General features: G+C 47.3%; 1 protein-coding gene across 2 annotated transcripts in view; it reads right to left on the bottom strand.

The window, feature by feature from the left end:
• The window catches only part of LOC106609686 (palmitoyltransferase ZDHHC17), a 66,082-nt gene that overhangs the window by 17,993 nt on the left and 30,041 nt on the right, over positions 1 to 18,048 (bottom strand). For both annotated transcript variants that reach the window (XM_045700102.2, XM_082964071.1), the window contains 4 exons: positions 17,426 to 17,588; positions 14,189 to 14,314; positions 11,142 to 11,284; positions 10,012 to 10,112 (listed from right to left, as the gene is read on the bottom strand). In XM_045700102.2, coding sequence (XP_045556058.1) covers positions 10,012 to 10,112; positions 11,142 to 11,284; positions 14,189 to 14,314; positions 17,426 to 17,588 — 533 coding nt within the window. The remainder of the gene's footprint in view (positions 1 to 10,011; positions 10,113 to 11,141; positions 11,285 to 14,188; positions 14,315 to 17,425; positions 17,589 to 18,048) is intronic.

Here is an 18,048-nt window from a genome sequence, read left to right as displayed (position 1 = left end):
GCGCTTAATAGTCCGTAAATTACAGTAGTGATAAGGGTGTGTGTGTGTGTGTGTGGGGGGGGGGGGGGGGGGGGGGGGGGTCGACGGGAGTCAATTATAGTGGGGGGTGGAGTGAAGTCACAGCATGACAAACAACTAGATTCCAGGAAGAGAACTCAGAGCCATATGCCCCCCCAGAGCCCTATGCCCCCCCAGAGCCCTACATAGGAAATAGGGTGCCATTTGGTTCTCAGTCATACTCCACAGCGCTTTCAGTCTCTAAAGGCTGAATGAGGTCATAAATCTGTATAATTATCACCAAAAGAAGTCTGGGCGCTTTAATTACCTCTTCCTCTGTAGGTCTATCTAGCTACTTCATAAGATAAACACTCCAAATTAACTACGTGGGGTTGCATCCCAAATGGAACCCTATTATTCCCCATATAGTGTAGAGGAACAGTGAATTTCCATATAAAGTAGTGCACGACAAAGGGAACAGGGTGACACTTGGGATCCATGCATGGAAGTCCTTATCGTCTCACTAAATCAATGGGCCGTGATACTGTCGGCATGGAGCCGGTAATTCTTACAGTGATCGATGGAGATTCTCATATGGACGACGCTTCAATGTTTCCCTTGAGGCCTTGCTGTGTAGGCCCTCCCCGTAGCAGCTATTAGTCTTTGGAATGGCTTAGGAGAAGGGGTATTACAGAAGATGGGTCAAACAAAAGGGCCAAGCATTTATGAAGCATGCTGATTTAAGGAGACTAATGGTGTTGACAGTGTCCATACAGCTCCGGGGTGAAATTTCTCCTAGGTACAGATCTAGGATCAGCTGTCCCTCCCACAATCCTAACCTTAACCATTAATAGGGGAAATTCAAAACTGACTCGAGATCAGCGTCTAGAGGCAACTTCCCCCTACACCTCTATACAGTGTGGTTCAGGGTGGGGTAGTCAGGGTGTCACTGAAATGTCTGTTTTTCCTCACCGCCTCTCCTCTGACTGCAAGTCATCATGGTCTGGCTGAAGACTGAACGTCCTCCTAAAAGAACACATTACAGGACCAGCTCAGTGGAGGAATCCATCTTGTCAGGCCAATAGAGACAACAATGACTAGATTCATGCTTGACTCCTACTAATAGACTTCTACTCTCCCCTCCCCCAGTCCTCTACTAATAGAGACTTCTACTCTCTCCTCCTCCCCCAGTCTCCTGCTAATAGAGACTTCTACTCTCTCCCCCTCCCCCAGTCTGCTGCTAATAGAGACTTCTACTCTCTCCCCCTCCACCAGTCTCCTACTAATAGAGACTTCTACTCTCTCCCCCTCCCCCAGTCTCCTACTAATAGAGACTTCTACTCTCTCCCCCTCCCCCAGTCCTCTACTAATAGAGACTTCTACTCTCTCCCCATCCCCCAGTCCTCTACTAATAGAGACTTCTACTCTCCTCCTCCCCCAGTCCTCTACTAATAGAGACTTCTACTCTCTCCCCCTCCCCCAGTCCTCTACTAATAGAGACTTCTACTCTCTCCCCCTCCCCCAGTCTTCTACTAATAGAGACTTCTACTCTCTCCCCTCCCCCAGTCCTCTACTAATAGAGACTTCTACTCTCCCCCTCCCCCAGTCCTCTACTAATAGAGACTTCTACTCTCTCCCCCTCCCCCAGTCTCTACTAATAGAGACTTCTACTCTCTCCCCCTCCCCCAGTCTCCTACTAATAGAGACTTCTACTCTCTCCCCCTCCCCCAGTCTCCTACTAATAGAGACTTCTACTCTCTCCCCCTCCCCCAGTCTCCTACTAATAGAGACTTCTACTCTCTCCCCCTCCCCCAGTCTCCTACTAATAGAGACTTCTACTCTCTCCCCTCCCCCAGTCCTCTACTAATAGAGACTTCTACTCTCTCCCCCTCCCCCAGTCTCCTACTAATAGAGACTTCTACTCTCTCCCCCTCCCCCAGCCTCCTACTAATAGAGACTTCTACTCTCTCCCCCTCCCCCAGTCTCCTACTAATAGAGACTTCTACTCTCTCCCCCTCCCCCAGTCTCCTACTAATAGAGACTTCTACTCTCCCCCCTCCCCCAGTCTCCTACTAATAGAGACTTCTACTCTCTCCCCCTCCCCCAGTCTCCTACTAATAGAGACTTCTACTCTCTCCCCCTCCCCCAGTCTCCTACTAATAGAGACTTCTACTCTCTCCCCCTCCCCCAGTCTCCTACTAATAGAGACTTCTACTCTCTCCCCCTCCCCCAGTCTCCTGCTAATAGAGACTTCTACTCTCTCCTCCTCCCCCAGTCTCTACTAATAGAGACTTCTACTCTCTCCCCCTCCCCCAGTCTCCTACTAATAGAGACTTCTACTCTCTCCCCCTCCCCCAGTCTCCTACTAATAGAGACTTCTACTCTCTCCCCCTCCCCCAGTCTCCTACTAATAGAGACTTCTACTCTCTCCCCCTCCCCCAGTCCGTCCTACTAATAGAGACTTCTACTCTCTCCCCCTCCCCCAGTCTCCTACTAATAGAGACTTCTACTCTCTCCCCCTCCCCCAGTCCTCTACTAATAGAGACTTCTACTCTCTCCCCCTCCCCCAGTCCTCTACTAATAGAGACTTCTACTCTCTCCCCTCCCCCAGTCTCCTACTAATAGAGACTTCTACTCTCTCCTCCTCCCCCAGTCTCTACTAATAGAGACTTCTACTCTCTCCCCCTCCCCCAGTCTCCTACTAATAGAGACTTCTACTCTCTCCCCCTCCCCCAGTCTCCTACTAATAGAGACTTCTACTCTCTCCCCCTCCCCCAGTCCTCTACTAATAGAGACTTCTACTCTCTCCCCCTCCCCCAGTCCTCTACTAATAGAGACTTCTACTCTCTCCCCCTCCCCCAGTCTCCTACTAATAGAGACTTCTACTCTCTCCCCCTCCCCCAGTCCTCTACTAATAGAGACTTCTACTCTCTCCCCCTCCCCCAGTCTCCTACTAATAGAGACTTCTACTCTCCCCCTCCCCCAGTCCTCTACTAATAGAGACTTCTACTCTCTCCCCTCCCCCAGTCTCCTACTAATAGAGACTTCTACTCTCTCCCCCTCCCCCAGTCTCCTACTAATAGAGACTTCTACTCTCTCCCCCTCCCCCAGTCTCTACTAATAGAGACTTCTACTCTCTCCCCCTCCCCCAGTCTCCTACTAATAGAGACTTCTACTCTCTCCCCCTCCCCCAGTCTCTACTAATAGAGACTTCTACTCTCTCCCCTCCCCCAGTCCTCTACTAATAGAGACTTCTACTCTCTCCTCCTCCCCCAGTCTGCTACTAATAGAGACTTCTACTCTCTCCCCCTCCCCCAGTCTCCTACTAATAGAGACTTCTACTCTCTCCCCCTCCCCCAGTCTCCTACTAATAGAGACTTCTACTCTCTCCTCCTCCCCCAGTCTCCTACTAATAGAGACTTCTACTCTCCTCCTCCCCAGTCCTCTACTAATAGAGACTTCTACTCTCCTCCCCTCCCCCAGTCCTCTACTAATAGAGACTTCTACTCTCTCCCCCTCCCCCAGTCTCCTACTAATAGAGACTTCTACTCTCTCCTCCTCCCCCAGTCCTCTACTAATAGAGACTTCTACTCTCTCCTCCTCCCCCAGTCCTCTACTAATAGAGACTTCTACTCTCTCCCCCTCCCCCAGTCTCCTACTAATAGAGACTTCTACTCTCTCCTCCTCCCCCAGTCCTCTACTAATAGAGACTTCTACTCTCTCCCCCTCCCCCAGTCTCCTACTAATAGAGACTTCTACTCTCTCCCCCTCCCCCAGTCCTCTACTAATAGAGACTTCTACTCTCTCCCCCTCCCCCAGTCCTCTACTAATAGAGACTTCTACTCTCTCCTCCTCCCCCAGTCTGCTACTAATAGAGACTTCTACTCTCTCCCCCTCCCCCAGTCTGCTACTAATAGAGACTTCTACTCTCTCCTCCTCCCCCAGTCTCCTACTAATAGAGACTTCTACTCTCTCCTCCTCCCCCAGTCTCCTACTAATAGAGACTTCTACTCTCTCCCCCTCCCCCAGTCTCCTACTAATAGAGACTTCTACTCTCTCCCCTCCCCAGTCCTCTACTAATAGAGACTTCTACTCTCTCCCCCTCCCCCAGTCTCCTACTAATAGAGACTTCTACTCTCTCCCCCTCCCCCAGTCCTCTACTAATAGAGACTTCTACTCTCTCCCCTCCCCCAGTCCTCCTACTAATAGAGACTTCTACTCTCTCCCCCTCCCCCAGTCTCCTACTAATAGAGACTTCTACTCTCTCCCCCTCCCCCAGTCTCCTACTAATAGAGACTTCTACTCTCTCCCCCTCCCCCAGTCTCCTACTAATAGAGACTTCTACTCTCTCCCCCTCCCCCAGTCCTCGACTAATAGAGACTTCTACTCTCTCCCCCTCCCCCAGTCCTCTACTAATAGAGACTTCTACTCTCTCCCCCTCCCCCAGTCTCCTACTAATAGAGACTTCTACTCTCTCCCCTCCCCCAGTCCTCTACTAATAGAGACTTCTACTCTCTCCCCCTCCCCCAGTCTCCTACTAATAGAGACTTCTACTCTCTCCTCCTCCCCCAGTCCTCTACTAATAGAGACTTCTACTCTCTCCCCTCCCCCAGCCTCCTACTAATAGAGACTTCTACTCTCTCCCCTCCCCCAGTCTCCTACTAATAGAGACTTCTACTCTCTCCCCCTCCCCCAGTCCTCTACTAATAGAGACTTCTACTCTCTCCTCCTCCCCCAGTCCTCTACTAATAGAGACTTCTACTCTCTCCCCCTCCCCCAGTCCTCCTACTAATAGAGACTTCTACTCTCTCCCCCTCCCCCAGTCCTCTACTAATAGAGACTTCTACTCTCTCCCCCTCCCCCAGTCCTCTACTAATAGAGACTTCTACTCTCTCCCCCTCCCCCAGTCCTCCTACTAATAGAGACTTCTACTCTCTCCCCCTCCCCCAGTCTCCTACTAATAGAGACTTCTACTCTCTCCCCCTCCCCCAGTCTCCTACTAATAGAGACTTCTACTCTCTCCCCCTCCCCCAGTCTCCTACTAATAGAGACTTCTACTCTCTCCCCCTCCCCCAGTCTCCTACTAATAGAGACTTCTACTCTCTCCCCCTCCCCCAGTCTCCTACTAATAGAGACTTCTACTCTCTCCCCCTCCCCCAGTCTGCTACTAATAGAGACTTCTACTCTCTCCCCCTCCCCCAGTCTCCTACTAATAGAGACTTCTACTCTCTCCCCCTCCCCCAGTCTCCTACTAATAGAGACTTCTACTCTCTCCCCCTCCCCCAGTCTCCTACTAATAGAGACTTCTACTCTCTCCTCCTCCCCCAGTCTCTACTAATAGAGACTTCTACTCTCTCCCCCTCCCCCAGTCTCCTACTAATAGAGACTTCTACTCTCTCCCCCTCCCCCAGTCTCCTACTAATAGAGACTTCTACTCTCTCCCCCTCCCCCAGTCCTCCTACTAATAGAGACTTCTACTCTCCCCCTCCCCCAGTCCTCTACTAATAGAGACTTCTACTCTCTCCCCCTCCCCCAGTCCTCTACTAATAGAGACTTCTACTCTCTCCCCCTCCCCCAGTCCTCTACTAATAGAGACTTCTACTCTCTCCCCCTCCCCCAGTCCTCTACTAATAGAGACTTCTACTCTCTCCCCCTCCCCCAGTCCTCCTACTAATAGAGACTTCTACTCTCTCCCCCTCCCCCAGTCCTCCTACTAATAGAGACTTCTACTCTCTCCCCCTCCCCCAGTCCTCTACTAATAGAGACTTCTACTCTCCCCCTCCCCCAGTCCTCTACTAATAGAGACTTCTACTCTCTCCCCCTCCCCCAGTCCTCGACTAATAGACTTCTCTCTCCTCCTCACCCAGTCCTCGACTAATAGAGACTTCTACTCTCTCCCCCTCCCCCAGTCCTCTACTAATAGAGATTCTACTCTCTCCCCCTCCCCCAGTCCTCTACTAATAGAGACTTCTACTCTCTCCCCTCCCCAGTCTCCTGCTAATAGAGACTTCTACTCTCTCCTCCTCCCCCAGTCTGCTGCTAATAGAGACTTCTACTCTCTCCCCCTCCCCCAGTCTGCTACTAATAGAGACTTCTACTCTCTCCCCCTCCCCCAGTCTCCTACTAATAGAGACTTCTACTCTCTCCCCCTCCCCCAGTCTCCTACTAATAGAGACTTCTACTCTCTCCCCCTCCCCAGTCCTCTACTAATAGAGACTTCTACTCTCTCCCCCTCCCCCAGTCCTCTACTAATAGAGACTTCTACTCTCTCCCCCTCCCCCAGTCCTCTACTAATAGAGACTTCTACTCTCCCCCTCCCCCAGTCCTCTACTAATAGAGACTTCTACTCTCTCCCCCTCCCCCAGTCTCCTACTAATAGAGACTTCTACTCTCTCCCCTCCTCTACTAATAGAGACTTCTACTCTCTCCCCTCCCCCAGTCTCCTGCTAATAGAGACTTCTACTCTCTCCCCCTCCCCCAGTCTCCTACTAATAGAGACTTCTACTCTCTCCCCCTCCCCCAGTCTCCTACTAATAGAGACTTCTACTCTCTCCCCCTCCCCCAGTCTCCTACTAATAGAGACTTCTACTCTCTCCCCCTCCCCCAGTCCTCCTACTAATAGAGACTTCTACTCTCCCCCTCCCCCAGTCTCCTACTAATAGAGACTTCTACTCTCTCCCCCTCCCCCAGTCTCCTACTAATAGAGACTTCTACTCTCTCCCCCTCCCCCAGTCTCCTACTAATAGAGACTTCTACTCTCCCCCCCTCCCCCAGTCTCCTACTAATAGAGACTTCTACTCTCCCCCCCTCCCCCAGTCTCCTACTAATAGAGACTTCTACTCTCCCCCCCTCCCCCAGTCTCCTACTAATAGAGACTTCTACTCTCTCCCCCTCCCCCAGTCTCCTACTAATAGAGACTTCTACTCTCTCCCCCTCCCCCAGTCTCCTACTAATAGAGACTTCTACTCTCTCCCCCTCCCCCAGTCTCCTACTAATAGAGACTTCTACTCTCCCCCCCTCCCCCAGTCTCCTACTAATAGAGACTTCTACTCTCCCCCTCCCCCAGTCTGCTACTAATAGAGACTTCTACTCTCTCCTCCTCCCCCAGTCTCCTACCATTTCAGTAACAATAAAACTGTGGAGGTGACCCAGTACTTGTAACTACTTTAAGGAGAAAAGCTTTTCTCCTTTGAATCTCATGTAGAATAAAATGCTTGCTGGGGATGAAAAGGCAACCGCTTGGGGCTCCGCCAATGACACTTTATCTGATTTCAACTGCAGGCTTTAAAGCATAACAAGTCTGCAGTAGCAGACTTTGAAAACCAGGCAGAGACAGAGCCAGAGATACCAAGCCCACACCTGGAAGTCAATGCAGACACAAAGCCTAGACAAAGGCCAAGCCGCCTCCACTGATTACTATTGCAGAGACATCACATGGCTGCCTCACAACCACCGCACAACCAACGTACAACCAACGTACAACCACCACAAAGCTACCGTACAACCACCACAAAGCTACCGTACAACCACCACAAAGCTACCGTACAACCGTGGCTGTATCAGATTCAACCCAGATCACAACAATCATAGACTACATGTGACCAACTGGGTATGGACCTCGGTCTACTGCGCGAGCCAAGACTGTGTTAGCCCGCTGAGCTACAGCCAAGGCATTAACTCGGGGAGCTAACACGAGTCTTCAGGTCTCAGGCAAGGTTACCCCCTCAGTTACATAACATCCACTTCCCAAAGAGGCACAGTTGGAATGGAGTGAGGAGGGACTGCTGGAGTTTGTGAACGCTCCGGTGTGTAGTTTCCCCTAGGTACAGATGATCAACTAGGTAGGATCAGCTTCCCCTCCCCCAATCTTAACCATTAGTGGGGAAAATGCTAAACTGACCCAAGATCAGCGTCTAGCGTCAACTTCACCCTACTCCATTTAGGAATCCAGTCATCCCTTGCTGTAGCCGTCTACGGTTCTGAACTGCCAGTTTTCACTACACGATGAGGTACAGGCTACTGTTAACAGTGACTATGTGGACGTAGATATTCTTTGGATAGAACAGCCCTACAACAAAGAGATAAGAGGCATTGAAGAGGACATCTCAATGGGAGATGGGCTGTTGGGCAAGAGGTGAGACTGGAAAAACCTGCCTGACTATTAAATCTCAAAGCTGCGTCACACAAGAGAGGACCTGTGTATAGGTGTGAATTTCACTTACACTCATAGTGGTGGCTTTTATGGGAACTCACAGGTCAATGTTCCCATGAAGGACAAAAAATTCTAACCAGAGGGAAACTAGTAACAACACAGCCCCTGTTCAAAAAGCAGGAGAGGTTACAACCGATTGACAGAGAGGTAGACGGTGAGCACAGCAGCAGATCCAAGCTACGGTAGACGGGGAGCAGAGCAGCAGATCCAAGCTACGGTAGACGGGGCGCAGAGCAGCAGATCCAAGCTACGGTAGACGGGGAGCAGAGCAGCAGATCCAAGCTACGGTAGACGGGGCGCAGAGCAGCAGATCCAAGCTACGGTAGACGGGGAGCAGAGCAGCAGATCCAAGCTACGGTAGACGGGGAGCAGAGCAGCAGGTCCAAGCTACGGTAGACGGGGCGCAGAGCAGCAGATCCAAGCTACGGTAGACGGGGAGCAGAGCAGCAGATCCAAGCTACGGTAGACGGGGAGCAGAGCAGCAGATCCAAGCTACGGTAGACGGGGAGCAGAGCAGCAGATCCAAGCTACGGTAGACGGGGAGCAGAGCAGCAGATCCCAGGAAACAAGCAACATCATGCAGATCAAATGGATTGAAGAAACACTCCTCTCCCATCAGCAATCAAATGAGGCAGATAAGGGACAAACCCTCCTGACTTTCAATCGGTCATTTAGCAGTTTCAGACCCGGTAAGGGAATTTTCCATTACCAAAAAGCAACTGGAGGAGCCATCTTGGAGCTAGAGAAACACATTGAGCCCACGAGTCGCTTCATCGGGTCTGACCCAGTCAGCTGTGTTGCACACTCAACACAGTGTTTAGCACATCTTAACACACAGTATTCATTAAAGACTGTATCCACACAGAGCTGAAAGCACACAGTTCAGTGATACAGCCTCTTATCTGGACACGGGACTATTCATATGGCAAAGAGCGAGCCTAGCTTTATACAGGATGCTTGAAACTTCAGCAACCCAGAACACCTAGGACAATAGTTTCCCTCGCCTCTCACCGTCCGTCCGCCGCCGGAGAGATTCAGTGCGGTTTGCAGGGGAAGTAAACTATATGGGAATAGTTCTAGAGGAGCTAGTGTCTTGTCTGAGAAATTAGACCGCAATGTTACTTCACAAGCCTCTGAAAAGGATCCGGGGGTGGAGAGAGAGAGAGGAGGGGGAAGCATTATACGACACGGTCACTACAGAAATTGTCCGGCCTCTTGTCATAATCAACAAACTCAAATCAACCAGTACGGTTGCATCACAAGTGCCTCTGATGTAAACTGTGACACAAATGCAATGGTGGGTAGCATATAGAAATAATGAGTCTGCCGCCAACAACATGTCTTGTGGGCCAAAAGTTTACGCAATAGTAAAGAGCCCTTGAGGGTGTTATGATGCTCTCTGCACTGTAGACTGAGAGGCAGGCCAAAGCACTTTAGCTGGCCTCACACTCCAGTGCACTGTGGGTAATCATGACGAAAGGGGTTCCAGATGGAAGAAGGGAAAGCTCATCTGTCTGTTTGGAATAAGCTGCAGTTTGACTGACACTCTAATGGACCAATAGCCGCAGGGGAGATATTCATACACTTTTGCTCTCAGTCAAAACCCATCAATTCCCAGAAGTCACCTCCCTCCTTGATGAAAGAATTGATTGTTAGGAGGTGAATATTGACACACACACAGCTGTCTTGCCAGGTGGCGCTGTGAACGAAAGGCCCTTGTACAGCACAGCAGCTTACTGATGTATCATGGTTGGAAGGAGAAAAGGCAGAGGAAACCAGGAGACTATTATTGTAAAGGATATCAATCCAGAACCAGTAGAACCAGGTCACGTACATCCAGAACTTGGTTGCCAGGTAGATTCCCAGGGGCAGGGCGCTGTGCATGGAGTGGTCAAAGAAAGACCTGAGGAGGAGGGAGAAGAAAGGAGAGAGGCGAGGAGGGAGGGAGAAGAAAGGAGAGAGGGGGGAGGGGAGAAAGAAAGAGGGAGGGGGAATCACTGTTAGAACTCAGCGGTAAAAAACCTCAAATCTCACAGTCCACAAAACCCTTAGAACTACATATCAAAGTCAACCACAGAGATATAAACCCAGCCCCAACCTGCTGACATGTCTCAGGTTTAGAGAGAAATAAACCCAGCCCTAAACTGCTGGGATGTCTCAGGTTTAGAGAGAAATAAACCCAGCTCTAACCTGCTGACATGTCTCAGGTTTATAGAGAAATAAACCCAGCCCTAACCTGCTGGGATGTCTCAGGTTTAGAGAGGAATAAACCCAGCTCTAACCTGCTGACATGTCTCAGGTTTATAGAGATATAAACCCAGCCCCAACCTGCTGACATGTCTCAGGTTTAGAGAGAAATAAACCCAGCCCTAACCTGCTGGGATGTCTCAGGTTTAGAGAGGAATAAACCCAGCTCTAACCTGCTGACATGTCTCAGGTTTATAGAGATATAAACCCAGCCCTAACCTGCTGACATGTCTCAGGTTTAGAGAGAAATAAACCCAGCCCTAACCTGCTGGGATGTCTCAGGTTTAGAGAGAAATAAACCCAGCCCTAACCTGCTGACATGTCTCAGGTTTATAGAGATATAAACCCAGCCCTAACCTGCTGACATGTCTCAGGTTTAGAGAGAAATAAACCCAGCCCTAACCTGCTGACATGTCTCAGGTTTATAGAGATATAAACCCAGCCCTAACCTGCTGACATGTCTCAGGTTTAGAGAGAAATAAACCCAGCCCTAACCTGCTGGGATGTCTCAGGTTTAGAGAGAAATAAACCCAGCCCTAACCTGCTGACATGTCTCAGGTTTAGAGAGAAATAAACCCAGATGTCTCAGGTTTAGAGAGAAATAAACCCAGCTCTAACCTGCTGACAGCTCAACAGGGCTACATTGACAGCAACATATACTGTCAAAGTTGTGTGTGTGACGTACTTGGAGAGGAACTGCACAGTGACCCACACGCCACAGTACATGAGGCCCTTGAGGAGCCAGGAGTCAATGTCCAGGTCAGCGATGAAGCCCACCAGCCAGATCACCAAGAAGGGGGTCCCCAACATGATCTTCTGTCTGAACTCCTGGGAGAGGACAAGAGATAGAGGGAGGGAAGGAAGGAGGAGAGGAAGAGGAGGAGAGGTTAAACAGGAAGGCAGGGATGCACTGTAGACTGTGTAACCTTACTACATAAACGATAGTGTCAACTCAAATCACAATTTATTTGTCACGTGTGGCGAATACAACAGGTAATTAGAAGAGGTTGACCGATTAATCGGAATGGCTGATTAATTAGGGCCGATTTCAAGTTTTCATTACAATCGGTATTTTTGGACACCGATTATATATATATTTTTTTACACCTTTATTTAACTAGGCAAGTCAGTTAAGAAAACATTCTTATTTTCAATGACGGCCTAGGAACGGTGGATTAACTGCCTTGTTCAGGGGCAGAACGACAGATTTTTACCTTGTCAGCTCAGGGATTCGTTTTTGCAACCTTCCGGTTACTAGTCCAACGCTCTAACCACCTGCCTAACATTGCACTCCATGAGGAGCCTGCATGGCAGGCTGACTAGAAGCCAAGGTAAGTTGCTAGCTAGCATTTAACTTATCTTATAAAAAACAATCAATCTTAACATAATCACTAGTTAACTACACATGGTTGATGATATTACTAGTTTATCTAGTGTGTCCTGCGTTGCATATAATTGATGCGGTGCCTGTTAATTTCTCATTGAATCACAGCCTACTTCGCCAAACGGGTGATTTAACAAGCGCATTCGCGAAAAAAAGCACTGTCGTTGCACCAATATGTACCTAACCATAAACATCAACTCCTTTCTTTAAAATCAATACACAAGTATATATTTTTAAACCTGCATATTTAGTTAATATTGCCTGCTAACATGAATTTCTTTTAACTAGGGAAATTGTGTCACTTCTCTTGCGTTCCGTGCAAGCTGTCAGGGTATATGCAGTAGTTTGGGCCGCCTGGCTCGTTGCGAACTGTGTGAAGTCCATTTATTCCTAACAAAGAATGTCATTAATTTGCCAGAATTGTACATAATTATGACATAACAGTGAAGGTTGTGCAATGTAACAGCAATATTTAGACTTAGGGATGCCACCCGTTAGATAAAATACGGAACGGTTCCGTATTTCACTGAAAGAATAAACGTTTTGTTTCCGAAATGATAGTTTCCGGATTCAACCATATTAATGACCAAAGGCTCGTATTTCTGTGTGTTATTATGCTATAATTAAGTCTATGATTTGATATTTGATAGAGCAGTCTGACTGAGCGGTGGTAGGAAGCAGCAGGCTCGTAAGCATTCATTCAAACAGCACGTTCGTGCGTTTTGCCAGCAGCTCTTCGCTGTGCTTCAAGCATTGAGCCGTTTATGACTTCAAACCTATCAACTCCCAAGATTAGGCTGGTGTAACCGATGTGAAATGGCTAGCTAGTTAGCGGGGTGCGCGCTAATAGCGTTTCAAACGTCACTCGCTCTGAGACTTGGAGTAGTTTTTCCCCTTGCTCTACATGGGTAACGCTGCTTCGAGGGTGGCTGTTGTCGATGTGTTCCTGGTTCGAGCCCAGGTAGGAGCGAGGAGAGGGACGTAAGCTATACTGTTACACTGGCAATACTAAAGTGCCTATAAGAACATCCAATAGTCAAAGGTATATGAAATACAAATGGTATAGAGAGAAATAGTCCTATAATAACTACAACCTAAAACTTCTTACCTGGGAATATTGAAGACTCATGTTAAAAGGAACCACCAGCTTTCATATGTTCCCATGTTCTGAGCAAGGCACTTAAACGTTAGCTTTCTTACATGCACTTTTACTTTCTTCTCCAACACTTTGTTTTTGCATTATTTAAACCAAATTGAACACCTTTCATTATTTATTTGAGGCTAAATAGATTTTATTGATGTATTATATTAAGTTAAAATAAGTGTTCATTCAGTATTGTTGCAATTGTCATTATTACAAAAAAATAAATTAAAAAATTAAAAAACGGCTTTTAAAAAAATGATAGATTCTCCAATAATCGGTATCGGCGTCGAAAAAAATCACATTCGGTCGACCTCTAGTAACTAGTGGGCAACTAGCGTCATAGCTCGGCTGGGCGACTAGCGTCATAGCTCGGCTGGGCGACTAGCGTCATAGCTCGGCTGGGCGACTAGCGTCATAGCTCGGCTGGGCGACTAGCGTCATAGCTCGGCTGGGCGACTAGCGTCGTAGCGTGACAGCAGCTAATGGGGCCTCCCTATGGAGTGCTATCTAAAGATGTACCTTGACAACCTACATCATCCAGTGCGACAGCGTATGAATTTGAAAGACAACAGAAATGCAAAGTCATGAAGCAAAACTTTGAAAAAGACAAGATGCAAGCGTAACTAATTGGTGCTCTTCCTGTCCCAACGAGCAGGGGTGGTTGGATCACTTGACTTGGAGAGACTGATTAGGGCTCTGAGGTGAAGTACAGATTTAGGATCAGCTTCCATTCCCCCAAACCCAACCTTAACTATTAGTGGAGAAAAAAACTGATCTGACCCAAGATCACCATCTAGGGGCAAATTCACCTTCCGCCCTGATTAGGGCCTTGACACAATCCTCAGGTCTGTCCGTGCAGACAAACAGCTGGATTCCTCAGACTCCAAGAAATCACTACCTTGGATGGGCAATTACTTCAAGACAGAGAGGCCAGGGAAGGTCTGAATAGAGTGTTAGCTTTGGTCTGTCTGTCTCACGTCAACAAGAGGGCAGCAACTAGGCCTGAAGGTGCTCTTCTTAGGGTCTGGGATTGCTGGCCAGAAAGACAGGTGGCGTTAGGTTTTTAGACACAGAGGGACAATGGTGGCGTTACACATAGCCTTGCATGCTTACGCGAATACGTGTATGAGTGTGTGTGTGCCCGAGTGTGTTTGTGAGCCTGCATGCTTGTGTATGTCCACTCAGTCTCCTCCATGGTGTCTACCTTGTCCATCTTCAGCTTCTTCAGGTAGCCAGGACTGTCGTAACCCTTGGCCTGCCGAGCCTCCTGTAAATGGTTGACCATCCAGACGTTTTTCCTCTGCTTGGCCAGGTCCAGCGGTGTCTCACCCTGGACGAACAGAGGAATACATCCAGAGGATCACCACGGTAACAATCCAACAATGATTCACAGACAGATAGGTAGTACCAGATCATAGGACGTCTGAGGACACAGGAACAAAGGATGGACACTAAACAGTAGGATAGGAGAAAGACCATAGGATGGACACTAAACAGTAAGATAGGAGAAAGACCATAGGATGGACACTAAACAGTAGGATAGGAGAAAGACCATAGGATGGACACTAAACAGTAGGATAGGAGAAAGACCATAGGATGGACACTAAACAGTAGGATAGGAGAAAGACCATAGGATGGACACTAAACAGTAGGATAGGAGAAAGACCATAGGATGGACAGGACACTAAACAGTAGGATAGGAGAAAGACCATAGGATGGACACTAAACAGTAAGATAGGAGAAAGACCATAGGATGGACACTAAACAGTAGGATAGGAGAAAGACCATAGGATGGACACTAAACAGTAGGATAGGAGAAAGACCATAGGATGGACACTAAACAGTAGGATAGGAGAAAGACCATAGGATGGACACTAAACAGTAGGATAGGAGAAAGACCATAGGATGGACACTAAACAGTAGGATAGGAGAAAGACCATAGGATGGACACTAAACACTGGTGGTGCTCCAGGTATTCTAATTGGCCACACTGGATTATAATGCTCCACCTTTCAAGTTATGTCAGGACAGCTATTAAAGGGCTAACCAGATACAGGACAGCTATTAAAAGGCTAACCAGATACAGGACAGATAATTAAAAGGCTAACCAGATACAGGACAGCTATTAAAAGGCTAACCAGATACAGGACAGCTATTAAAAGTCTAACCAGATACAGGACAGCTATTAAAAGGCTAACCAGATACAGGACAGCTATTAAAAGGCTAACCAGATACAGGACAGCTATTAAAGGGCTAACCAGATACAGGACAGCTATTAAAAGGGCTAACCAGATACAGGACAGCTATTAAAAGGCTAACCAGATACAGGACAGCTATTAAAAGGCTAACCAGATACAGGACAGCTATTAAAAGGCTAACCAGATACAGGACAGCTATTAAAAGGCTAACCAGATACAGGACAGCTATTAAAAGGCTAACCAGATACAGGACAGCTATTAAAAGGCTAACCAGATACAGGACAGCTATTAAAAGGCTAACCAGATACAGGACAGCTATTAAAAGGCTAACCAGATACAGGACAGCTATTAAAAGGCTAACCAGATACAGGACAGCTATTAAAAGGCTAACCAGATACAGGACAGCTATTAAAAGGCTAACCAGATACAGGACAGCTATTAAAAGCCCGCGGCGCTAAGGCCCAGATACAGGACAGCTATTAAAAGGCTAACCAGATACAGGACAGCTAATTAAAAGGCTAACCAGATACAGGACAGCTATTAAAAGGCTAACCAGATACAGGACAGCTATTAAAAGGGCTACCCAGATACAGGACAGCTATTAAAAGGCTAACCAGATACAGGACAGCTATTAAAAGGCTAACCAGATACAGGACAGCTATTAAAAGGCTAACCAGATACAGGACAGCTATTAAAAGTCTAACCAGATACAGGACAGCTATTAAAGGCTAACCAGATACAGGACAGCTATTAAAGGCTAACCAGATACAGGACAGCTATTAAAAGGCTAACCAGATACAGGACAGCTATTAAAAGGGTAACCAGATACAGGACAGCTATTAAAAGGGCTAACCAGATACAGGACAGCTATTAAAAGGCTAACCAGATACAGGACAGCTATTAAAAGGGCTAACCAGATACAGGACAGCTATTAAAAGTCTACCCAGATACAGGACAGCTATTAAAAGGGCTAACCAGATACAGGACAGCTATTAAAAGGGCTAACCAGATACAGGACAGCTATTAAAAGGGTAACCAGATACAGGACAGCTATTAAAAGTCTAACCAGATACAGGACAGATAATTAAAAGGCTAACCAGATACAGGACAGCTATTAAAAGGCTAACCAGATACAGGACAGCTATTAAAGGGCTAACCAGATACAGGACAGCTATTAAAAGGCTAACCAGATACAGGACAGCTATTAAAAGGCTAACCAGATACAGGACAGCTATTAAAGGGCTAACCAGATACAGGACAGCTATTAAAAGGCTAACCAGATACAGGACAGCTAATTAAAAGTCTAACCAGATACAGGACAGCCAATTAAAAGTCTAACCAGATACAGGACAGCTAATTAAAAGGCTAACCAGATACAGGACAGCTAATTAAAAGTCTAACCAGATACAGGACAGCTAATTAAAAGTCTAACCAGATACAGGACAGCCAATTAAAAGTCTAACCAGATACAGGACAGCTATTAAAAGGCTAACCAGATACAGGACAGCTATTAAAAGGGCTAACCAGATACAGGACAGCTATTAAAAGGGCTAACCAGATACAGGACAGCTATTAAAAGGCTAACCAGATACAGGACAGCTATTAAAAGGGTAACCAGATACAGGACAGCTATTAAAAGGGCTAACCAGATACAGGACAGCTATTAAAAGGCTACCCAGATACAGGACAGCTAATTAAAAGTCTAACCAGATACAGGACAGCTATTTAAAGGCTAACCAGATACAGGACAGCTAATTAAAAGGCTAACCAGATACAGGACAGCTATTAAAAGGGCTAACCAGATACAGGACAGCTATTAAAAGGCTAACCAGATACAGGACAGCTAATTAAAAGTCTAACCAGATACAGGACAGCTATTAAAAGTCTAACCAGATACAGGACAGCTATTAAAAGGCTAACCAGATACAGGACAGCTATTAAAAGGCTACCCAGATACAGGACAGCGATTAAAAGGCTAACCAGATACAGGACAGCTATTAAAAGGGCTAACCAGATACAGGACAGCTAATTAAAAGGCTAACCAGATACAAGCATGTTCTACAGGTCAGAGGTTAGTAGGAGACATTTGGGCCTTCAGTAACATAGCCTGGCTCTGGAGTGACGTTTCCACTAGGTACAGATCTAGGATCAGCTTCTCCTCCCTAAATCCTAACCTTAACCATTAGCGGGGGAGATGCTGGCACAAGAAAGCAGTCCCAAGATCAGCTGCACAGCCCCCTTACCTTGATGTTCTGTGCATCCACATTGGAGTTGGAGTCCAGCAGCAGGGTGATGACTGTAGTGTTGCCGGCCAGCACGGCCCAGTGCAGAGCCGTGTTTTTGTGGTACTTGTCACCCAGGTTGACCGACACGTTGAAGGTCAGCAGTAGCCGGGTGGGGTCCACGCTGTTAGGACGGGGCAAAGTTCAAAGTTCATGTGCAAAGCCTTTATAGTCTATTTATGAGAGTCACCAGGTCATAGTTTAATGTGCTCTAATTAACGACACAGTTGAAGTTTAGTGGCTATTTAAGTAATAGCCCACTGCACATTCTTCTTCGTGCTTTTAGTTTGTCTCTTATGTCTTCTATCCATTTCTAAATGTTGATCATCTAGATGGGCATTCCATTTCTAAATGTTGCGTATCTCGATGGGCATTCCATTTCTAAATGTTGCGTATCTAGATGGGCATTCCATTTCTAAATGTTGCGTATCTAGATGGGCATTCCATTTCTAAATGTTGAGTATCTAGATGGGCATTCCATTTCTAAATGTTGATCATCTAGATGGGCATTCCATTTCTAAATGTTGATCATCTAGATGGGAATTCCATTTCTAAATGTTGCGTATCTAGATGGGCATTCCATT

The sequence above is a fragment of the Salmo salar genome, chromosome 17 (genome assembly GCF_965601325.2).
Source record: "Salmo salar chromosome 17, fSalSal1, whole genome shotgun sequence".
NCBI lineage: Eukaryota > Metazoa > Chordata > Actinopteri > Salmoniformes > Salmonidae > Salmo > Salmo salar.
Note: the sequence above shows the minus strand (reverse complement) of the source record. Positions and strands in the feature narration are given on the sequence as shown.